This window comes from Syngnathus leptorhynchus, chromosome 2, assembly GCF_054491065.1.
Source record: "Syngnathus leptorhynchus isolate UIUO chromosome 2, UIUO_Slep, whole genome shotgun sequence".
NCBI lineage: Eukaryota > Metazoa > Chordata > Actinopteri > Syngnathiformes > Syngnathidae > Syngnathus > Syngnathus leptorhynchus.
The window spans coordinates 20,695,469-20,705,698 of record NC_141196.1 but is presented as its reverse complement, the minus strand read 5'-3'; the positions used below and the strand labels follow the sequence as shown (position 1 = coordinate 20,705,698).

The window sequence follows — 10,230 nt, the reverse complement described above, 5'->3', positions numbered from 1 at the left end:
GACCAGTCAGCACTATGAGATTGTTTCATTTACCTCTGCTAAATAAAATATTGATGTGACGTTCACCTGAATCTCCAAAGTGACAGAGCGTCTTATCCTGACATTTCCTTAATTACTTTTTCCTGGCATTTCACTTTTAACTAGTAGTAAAGCTGACATAATCAAATTGAACCAAGCAGAACCTGAGCTCACTTTTAGCGCTAGATAGTAATTGGACTATTGAAACGTGCATAATTGTCTTGATTCATGAGTAACCGCCTGTACTATGGTTCCCAGAAAATAATGAAGGCAAGAAAATACTTTACCCAAACTGTAATTATCAACTGCAATTGGCGCTTTGCACTGACCCCTTGAGCTTCAGTAAAGATAAGTGGAGAGGACACTATTCCTCAGTGTTTTATTTTAAATTGAGTTCTGTGTGTACCAAACTCGAGCATTATGTGTGAGCTGAGCTGTTACGCCTGGATGAGTCACTCGGGTTGCAAGTTTGCAGAAGAGTGTGAAAGGGGAGAGAGAGACAACAGAGCCAGCTGTATATCCTAAGATCCTGCAATGGCTCTTTGCTTTCCAAACATGTAGTTTTATTGTTTTTATGGTCAGTGTCAACATCAAGGTCCATGTTTATTACCTCTGTTAGTGTCATTCACCAGACAGGTTTTTTTTGTATTTTGTTTTGACTGTTAGAGAACGAAGTATGTGTTGTCTACCCAATGAAAGAGATTATTCATGTTTACTGAAAACGGCAAGATGGTTTACAAGACTTGTAAAGACTGTCTACTGTATTTGTGGTTGTTAGAGACTCTGAAGTCTGACAAAAGACTGTCAGAATGCAACCCATTATTGTTCATTTGTATCCCAGTGTTTGCCTTTCAAGTATTGGGAAAATCACAGCAATCAGTCGCATTCAGCTCTAGCAATAACTGACAAGTGTCGGTGAAACCAAACAGTAGATCATAATAGGCTGCAACATATCACATTTTCGCAGTCAAAGTCATGGACTTGACATATGCACACAAGAACACATCGCGTCTAATGACACAGATGTAGACAAATGTAATTTCAGATATTTAAAAATGTGGATCATTTGCCACAGCGGACCAACATTGTAAGTGCATTTGTTGAGATTTGCATGTATTACCAAACAAGGAGCAATCTGATCTCAAACCCTCAACTAATTTGCTCCATTTCCAAAGGGATAACAGGATAGCTTGGTTTTCCTGTAGGAATTATTATTCGTAAAATATGCATACGTGACTGCTGCGTGCACACAGACATGAAAACAGATGTGTGTCCTTAATTTGTGACGTCGGTGTGATTAATGAAGTCGGCTGGCGGTGACTCATTGGGCTTAACCCTTGCGCTGCTTGTGGAAACAATCAAATGGTAAATACTTCAGCTGTCACAACCAATGTACATGATTAGTTTTTGTGTTGGCTTTTATTAGCATGTATGCTAAGTAGAGATATCAAATAAATGCTTTATTCATATAATGTTTCTGCCTAAGAAGGAATTTTAATAAAGTCCAAGTTTTATTGGATGCCGGCACAGTACATTATGCATTCTAGATTCAATTATGCCAGTGAAGCACTTCTCCTTAATTTGTTGCGATCGGGTTGCAGCAGACAGAGAGGCATATTTATGCAAGGAGAAGCTTTGTGAATGACCACGTGTCAGTTTGTCAACACAGCAGCTACATTGGCGTCGTGGAAAAGCTGTCAGCCAAGCTGTGACTTGCAGACAGCAGACTGGCAGGGAGGCTCTCTCTCACTTTCTCTATCCGTATGGGAGAGTGAGTGAAACATTTGTTGGTTTAAATACAAATACACTCTCACCATGGTTATTTTCCCCTCTTTTAAGGCAGCAGCATGTCTGAACTCAAACCCAGCCAGCGGTTCCACAGCCTGAAGCCTGAGCAAGTGGCGGTTCTCCATCAGGTTTTGTCAGACATTGTTCCCATCCACGGCCGTGGGAACTTCCCAACTCTGGAGCTCCGCCCTCGAGACATCATCATCGCTGTGCGGGCTAGTCTGCGGAAGCAAGGCATCATAGTCAGAGACGTGCGCCTAAATGGCTCCACGGCAAGCCATGTTCTGGTCCAAGACAACAGAATGAGCTACAAAGACCTGGATATTATTTTTGGGGTGGAGCTGCCCAGTCAGGAGGAATTCCAGGTATGTCTCCACATAAAAGAAACAGCCAGTCAAATAAGGTGTACTGTTATTTCCATTTAGCACAGTTACTCTGTCAGACAGCAGTATTGATTCTTTTGCTTTTCATTTTGACAGAAACAATTTAAATCTAAACTAATTCCATCACAATTTATTTCACCAACAAGTGTGAATTGGTTTTAATATTTGTAAGTGAATTACACCGGAAGACAAAGCCTAATATCGCAGGCAATATTGCAGTCATTATTTCTAGTCCTTGTCAACGTGTTTCAATTTTACCACAGGTGATCAAAGAATCAGTGCTTGGTTGCTTGCTGGACTGCCTGCCGGCGGGGGTCAACCGAGAGAGGATCAGCAGTGCAACAATGAAAGAGGCCTACGTCCAGAAGATGGTCAAAGTCTTTAATGAGCAGGACCGCTGGAGCCTCATCTCATTGTCAAACAACAGCGGCAAAAACCTGGAGCTCAAATTTGTTAGTATACTCAGGAGGCAGTTTGAGTTCAGCGTTGATTCCTTCCAAATCATTTTGGATCGTCTTCTCGAGTCCTACCTGCAGGAGTCGCAGCACAAACTTAATGTTACGCTGAAGGACCAAGAGGTCGAGAGTAAAGATGCTTCTTCTCTTCTTAATAAGCAGGGTAGCACGGAAAGAACTGAAGAATTGAAATTTGAAAATGGATCTCTTTCGGCGAAAGGGACTGACAGTACCAACACGGAACGGAAAGATGAGATGCACGGGAGTGAAAATACAATGCAATCAACAACACACTGTACACAGGAAGTTGTTAACAAAGGTAAAGCACCCAGAGAGCTGGAAGAGCACCAAGAAAACCTTAATGAACCCAAACTACCCGGGAAGGCATCTTCAAGAGCGATCGCAGGAGAGAAACCAACCGCAAAGACCAACGAGGACGAGTATAAACTCAAAGACGAGGCGCAGCCCTCAGATTTAACGGAATGCTCAGAGCGCTTGGCACTGATACTTTTAAATCAGAAACAGGAAGTAGTCGTTGAGAAAATGGGACTGACAAAGTCTGCAAGACCGACAGACAACTGTGACAGCAAAGATTCATTTGCCAACATAAAGACCTCAAAGAATTTAGATGAGTGTGTAAAAGATGAAACACGATGTTTGTATAACTCAGATAATGCCGCCTGTTCTCAAGTGAGGGGAGACGACACTTCGGAGAATGAAAACAAAGTCACCATTGACTTGTTAATGGATGCAGAGATTAGAGGAGATGTCGAAAAAAGTCAGATATCAGCAGAAGAAAATGGTGACTGTTTCTTTTCCATCTCCACCTCACCGCTTTCACATGATGACAGCACCTTGGAAACAAACAGCATACCCGACAGATCGGCAGATACTCAGGACACACTTGCAGCTCCCGGCCTTGACCAAAAAGCATTTAGTTCTCCTTCTTGTAAGGTCTCAGAAAGACTCGCTCATATGGTGGTGCTTAAGCACTCATCTCCTAAACCTCCACGAAGGATGTGTAGGAAGGTTACCTCCGTTCCAGTCTTTGAGAGTGACTCGCTAATGGATTCCAGTTTAGATTCAAACTCTTCCTCAAGTCCTGAACCTGACCTTCATGGAAAGCTTAGACTTGAGTCCAGTCTTGAAACGGCTTCTGGTTCAGACTCCACAAAAGCTACACTCTCAATTACACCAATCCCTCAGCCTGAAAGTAATCCAAGCAGTGACCTTACCCCATCAAATCGGGATTTCCTCTCCACTCCGGATCCCACCCCTGATCCAATTTCTATTCTACCTCTGCATCCAGATTGTTCTGAGTTAATCACAGAGTGTTTGCATGTGGCAGATATTCAAAGCCAGGAGGAGCGACTACAACCGTCTGACCAAAGCAAGTCTTCTGCTGAAAAGACGGCTTTGCAACCGACACAAAGAGAATCTCCCGGCAGCCCGGCCTCACTGGTTTCATGTATTGATACATCTTGCCCAAATTCCCAAGAGTCTGCACGTACCTCAGAAGCTGAAACCAATGAGGAAGAGGAAAACTACTTAGAAAAGCCGAATGGCAGCAACGAAGAGACCTTACCGCAAGAACAGAGCCCTCCCCAATCACCTTCCTCCTCGCACAGTATCACCCCCCTCGCTTCATGTCTTCCGCCTCCTGCACTCAGTTTCTCGCCTCCGTGCTTCACCCCATCGCCCCCAAGCCTCAGCCCTCCGCCATGCCTGACTCCTCCCTCTCACTGCCTCTCATCTTCGATGCTGCGCACCGCCAGCTCTGCAACTAGTTACAGCTCTCCGTCCCGAGGCTTCAGCCCTACATCGTCCTGCATCAGCTCACCTCCTTACCTCACACCACCTATGCTCAGCCTCAGCCCTCCCCCTGTCTGCCTAACTCCTCCTTCCCCATGCCTCAGCCCTCCCCTCCTCTGCTTCACTCCTCCGGTAGAATCGGAGGATGCCGTGTTTCAGATATCCTCACAGTCAGGGCCTTTGATCGACAAATCGGACCGCGATGAACAGATTGGCGCGCCCTCCGCCCTGCACCAAGTCCCCGCCTTGCAAGTTGATAATAAGATAGAGCAGACTTATGTTTCTATGTTGACTCCGGAGCCTGTCTCCTTTCCAATCACACTCCCAAGCGCACCCTCACATGCACTGCCCCACTCTCAGTGCACAGTCCCAAGTGAACCTGCCCCCCCAAACACAGATGAATCACTGAGCTCAGGGTCTGAAAAGAAAGAGGCCCGGAAAACAACTGCAGACACGTCTGAACAGAGCACAGCTCCCCCGGTGGCAGGTTCTGTCCCTGCAGTCGAGGTTCTGGCCGAGAGCATGTACGGTGACTTTGAGGTTGCCATGGATCACCTGCGCTACCGCTTAATCGCCACGAGAAATCCTGAGGAGATTCGAGGTGGCGGCTTGTTGAAATACAGCAACCTATTGGTCAGGGACTATCGACCGGCCAGTGAAACTCAAATAAAGACACTGGAGCGTTACATGTGCTCACGCTTTTTCATTGATTTCCCTGATGTACAGGAGCAGCAGAGAAAGATCCTCTCTTACTTGAAGAATCACTTCATTGGTGAGGAGAGAAGCAAGTACCAGTACCTAATGACACTTCGCCGCGTGGTTGACGACAGCACGGTGTGCCTGATGGGCCACGAAAGGCGCCAGACTCTCAACATGATCACAGTGCTCGCACTGAAAGTTCTTGGGGAGCAGAACATTATCCCCAACACAGATCAGGTCACATGTTTCTATCAGCCTGCGCCATACCTTGCAGAGCACAACAACCCCTATATAACGGAACCCAGCTACTGCAGCTACTACATACCCCAAGGCGCATCAACTCTCCTTTACCAGCCATACCCCTTGCACATGCAAACACAAACGGGACTAGTTTAACTGCAAAGAAAACATGCAAGTCAAGCAAAAGACAGCAAAGGAAAAACCTGCCTGCCGTGACCTAAGATGTGGAGAATGGAAATACGGTATGGCCGCTAACAGACCTTAAATTGAATGCCCAGGGCTGTACTTCCATCCATTCATTTTCCGTACCGCTTGAGCCTATCCCAGCAGTCATCATGCAGTAGGCGGCCAATCGCAGGGCACACAGAGACAAACAACCATCCACACTAACACCTACGGGGAATTTGGAGTGCTCAATCAGCTTACCAAGCATGTTTTTGGGATGTAGGAGGAAACCGGAGTGCCTGGAGAAAACCCACGCAGGCATGGGGAGAACATGCAAACTCCACACAGGGAGGTGCAATTGAACCCGCAACCTCTGAACTGTGAGGCAGACGTCCTAATCAGTGCGTCACCATGCCGCCCGCTATACTTCCATTTGTACTCTAAAGTTGAAACAAGAATATTAGTAATGGTTTTGGGAGAGGTGTGGAAAAATTCTGATAGTATTCCTGAAAATGCTGTGCACCCATGAGTCATAACCCTTTGGCATACCTGGGACCAAAGATGAGTTTCTGACTTTTGTGGACATGAAAATGTACTTCCAGGTCCTTGGAATTCCTATGTGTTCTTCTCCTGTTCTTACTGTGGTGTTCTTACTGCATTTGTTTAGAATGTAGACCTTGCCTGTGAATAGTATTGTGCATGGACTACATGGGACTGTTCTCTCACTGCCAAATACTGTGTAACTATGTATGTTCCCAAGACGTTTTAATGTAACTTTTATTTATTGAAGAGTAAATTTTGACGATGAAAATGGATTGATCAGTTTGTGAAGTGCTATAATCAAATTACGTGCATGTACTACACACATATTGTAAAGTTTATGGGAAGTCTGTTAATGCATGAGCAACCAGATACATATGACACAATGCAAAGGCTTTTAAATGAATAGAAATTGATATATTTTTACAAGACTTTCCAAAATAATACTCAACACTCATCCTACTGCTTGTACACAATGCCCTTGTAATAGACTGTACAGCATCTTGGTTACACTATGTTGTGTGTGAATACAATCCATTGTTTTCAGGTTAACTGTGAGAAAATGTGCTGGATTCCTTTGTTGTGTGGTCTTGTATGTAGTCATGTGACTTACTTGACCATTTATTTTATTCCACACGGGTTGTCAGTTTCTAAGCATGTGGCTGAAGCGGTGGAAGCGACTGACTCTTTCAATGAAACCACATGATTTAATTCCATAACAATTTGGATCTAATTTAAAACAAAGCAACAGAACCTATGACCAAAGATGGTTGGGCAGGGAACTCAAGTGCCTCGTTAAAAGAAATTAGTCTTCATCTTAATCCACTGGGTTGTTAGTGGGGTGGGTTTGGTCCTGGGTTGTAGTTTTCATGTTTAATTGTTGACTCCTGTCACTGCTGCCTGTTTTGATGTCTTCTTTAATGTACTAATTTGTTGTAATTTATTCATGTACATTTTAATAAATAAAGGGGAACTAAAAAACAAGTTGAATAGAGAGATCATTTTAGATGTAGATCAACTAAATTGGTAAAAAAAAGGTTGTTGTTTTTTTTCTTTTCCTGTTTGCCACTGACTTTGTTCCACAACATTGTATAGCTCAGGTGTCATTATAAACATGATTTGGTGCTGCAATGATCCACGTAAGCATAACAGTCACATTATGATGGTGCAATGGAAAACAATCGAAAGCTATGAAGCTGTGCCTGAGGCCTCTTACCACAAATCACAGGTTCTTCAGACTTGGACTGCTGACGTACGTCAGCGTAATAGCACAGCTGGTTCAACAATATGCAAAGAAGGAAGAGGCTGTAAAATGTGAAATCTCAAGTAAGATATTCTTTCTTAAATTCAAACTAATAGTGCTTATTTTTTGTGTTAAGTTATTTTTACTTGAAATAAAATTGTCAGGCAAGATCATTCTGCTTGTTTCAAGATATTTATTACTTGATTATCTTATTTGATCATATAGTCTTGTCAATGAGTATTAAAAGCTAGTTTCAAGGATGATGAGGCTTAAAACAAACACTTGAAACATTTTAAGATCACTGTCCAACAACAAGAGAACCTGAAGTGTGCTTTCATATGTCGAATTTGCTTATTTTAAGATTTTAATTATATTATATTACTTGTTTTAAGTTTGAAAAAAATACTAATTTCAAAACCGCTGTAGATATGGGCCTAGGATTATTTTCTTATTTTTCAAAATCTTATCAAGTAAACCTTTCTTGTTTTGTTGGTAGATATTTTTCTTATTTTAAGTATTATTTTTCTCAGTTTAACATGTTTCTTTCTTAAAATTTCCAGTGGAATTCTTGCAGTGTATCCTATACCTAATGAAGGACACTAATACTGCAACAAAGGAAGGCAACTCCCTGCCAGCTGACTCCCTCCTGTGTCAAACCACAAATTGTATTATGGGCACAGGGCGAGAATGCCTTCAGGCGCTCATGTGTGATCGGAGGTTGGTACTTTCACACGCCATCTATTCATTCCAATGTCGGCTTGCACTAGACTGCATGTCTCTCTGGGAGAGAGAAGACGTGTGTGATCTTTAAGGCTCTGTATCAGCATCTCACAGACCTCTGAGCCACTCTTGTCCACTCGGGGTTTCCATAGAGACAGGGACAGACAGCCCGTTGGGTGCAGGAGAGCGTGACGTAGGACAGGGAAGACCCACACAGAAAATGGAGGTGGGAGTTTTCGGTAAAAGAAACAAAAGAAAAAAAGGCTGGTGATATAAAATGGCTTAAGATAGTGGACGGGTGACGAGAAGAGAAAATAGAGTTGAGAAGGTAAGAATGAGACAAGGAACGTGAATGCAGATGGGGAGATAAAGCAAGAGGTGGGCGGAACAGAGGAGTTGATGATGAACGCGTGGGAGGCTGTCAGGCCTTCAGTCACAAGGGAGTCACCGTGAAGTGGCTGCAGTGACGGCAGCAGTGATGTCAGAGCAGTATAGACACGCGCACACACGGGTGAGCTTGTGCACAGACACACTGAGAAAGTACGCATCAATTTTCCTAATGGGCAGCCCACTTGTGTACCATCAACAGGCATTTTCAAAATATTACAGAGACTCCTCATTCGTGTTTGACGGCAGGGCGTGTTACTCACACGTCCAAGTCTCTTTAGATCTCGTCGTTAAATTTGGCATCATTGGATGAGAGCATGCAAGTTTCGTAAATGTTCATCTCAATTGATTGAAAGTACAAATGGCAGACTATTTATTTCTTTTGGTTTCCATTTATACTGTAGTTTCATGTTAGTGTCATTTTTTTTAAATGTCATTCCACTGTAAAATGAACTTGCTGTTCACAATCAACTCAAATTGTAGTAGTGCGAGGTTCGTGGTTATGGTGCCTGATAAAGGGTTGATTTATCTTTACTATTGACCATTGATAGTATTTTGCCATGTGCAAAAAAATGACTGGAGCCTCACCCAGTTTAACCTGCACCACTTTCACCCTCGACCTTTTTTTTTTCTCTCCCTCACCACTAGCCCACTGTGTGCCACCCACACATCAGTCTCCAAGACTGCTATGACTCAGTGCTCATTCAGCATGGATAGAAAGCAATGCTAAAAATCTTGAATAATGTAGCAAAGATAATTATTTGACTCATATAGATGGATAAATTAGTTAGGCAAGTGTTTGCTATTCTGCGTATTATTCTTTGTCCATTTTCTATTCCACTTACCGTATTTTCCGGACCATAAGGCGCACCGGACTATAAGGCGCACCTTCAATGAATGGCCCATTTTAAAACGGTGTCCTTATATAAGGCGTACCGGACTATAAGGCGCACCATTAATGCATCATGTCAGATTTTTAATCCAAATCAAATCATTCTTCATTTTATCTTTTTTATTTCAACTTCAGATGCAACAAATTACTTTATAATCACAAAATAATGATTCATAGTCTTTTTGATTCACGATTCATACTCTTCAGTGAGCCACTTATGATTGATTTCATGACACAATGCTTCGGGCCAGTTTAAATTTAGGAATTTGGTCCATATATAAGGTGCACCAGACTATAAGGCGCACCGTCGGCTTTTGAGAACATTTTTGATTTTTAGGTGCGCCTTATAGTCCGGAAAATACGGTATTTTATTCTGGGTTATATTAAAGCAGTTGTCCCATTTAGCTTTTTTAGAGTAACCTAGATTCTTCCCCAGAGTCCAACATATTCATCTTCTGGTTTCCCACCCGCTCCCAAGGTGTCTTAACGTTAGCTCACTTTGTGTTTGAAAGCTATCCTTGCAAATCAAAGCAACATTTGTGAAATAATCCTCACCTTCCCCCACACATTCCCCCAGTCCAAGTAATGAGTTGCATGTTTAACGGCCGATCAATAATAGATAATGCGAACGTTGAAGGGCATCTTGCTGAGATTATATCCCGAGAAATGTCTAGAATGTGAAATTTTAACAGGTGCCAATCATGCCAGGCTCGGCTGTGCTTTCCATAGTTCTTTTCAGTATTTATTTATTTTCACCTGAGCGGCAGGGTGGCACCCGATGCTTTCTATTGACCAGCCACCACTGGCATTGGCATTTATAAGTACTGCATGTTAAATCCATGTGAGAAAAGAACAACTTGTTCACTATGACAAGACTAGCTGTGCAAC

General features: G+C 43.0%; 1 protein-coding gene across 6 annotated transcripts; it reads left to right on the top strand.

Moving 5' to 3' along the window:
• Positions 1–1,865: 1,865 nt before the first annotated feature.
• Positions 1,866–5,551, top strand: tent5d (terminal nucleotidyltransferase 5D). Of its 6 annotated transcripts, none has more exons than XM_085904943.1 (4): positions 1,866–2,171; positions 2,453–2,727; positions 2,911–2,939; positions 4,959–5,551. In XM_085904943.1, the coding sequence occupies exons 1-4, from the start codon at positions 1,866–1,868 to the stop codon at positions 5,549–5,551; spliced, it is 1,203 nt and encodes a 400-aa protein (XP_085761069.1). The 6 variants fall into 6 exon arrangements, with proteins under 6 accessions (XP_085761069.1, XP_085761040.1, XP_085761059.1 ...); XM_085904914.1 differs by lacking the exon at positions 2,911–2,939 and adding an exon at positions 3,851–3,869 and having other exon boundaries at positions 2,453–2,746; XM_085904933.1 differs by lacking the exon at positions 2,911–2,939 and having other exon boundaries at positions 4,924–5,551.
• Positions 5,552–10,230: the final 4,679 nt, after the last annotated feature.

What these genes read in the sequence shown, in the direction of transcription:
- tent5d (XM_085904913.1), top strand. Translation starts at nt 1,866, where the DNA reads ATGTCTGAACTCAAACCCAGCCAGCGGTTCCACAGCCTGAAGCCTGAG. An exon ending in CCAGTCAGGAGGAATTCCAG is followed by an intron (nt 2,172 to 2,452) that starts GTATGTCTCCAC and finishes ATTTTACCACAG; the next exon opens with GTGATCAAAGAATCAGTGCT.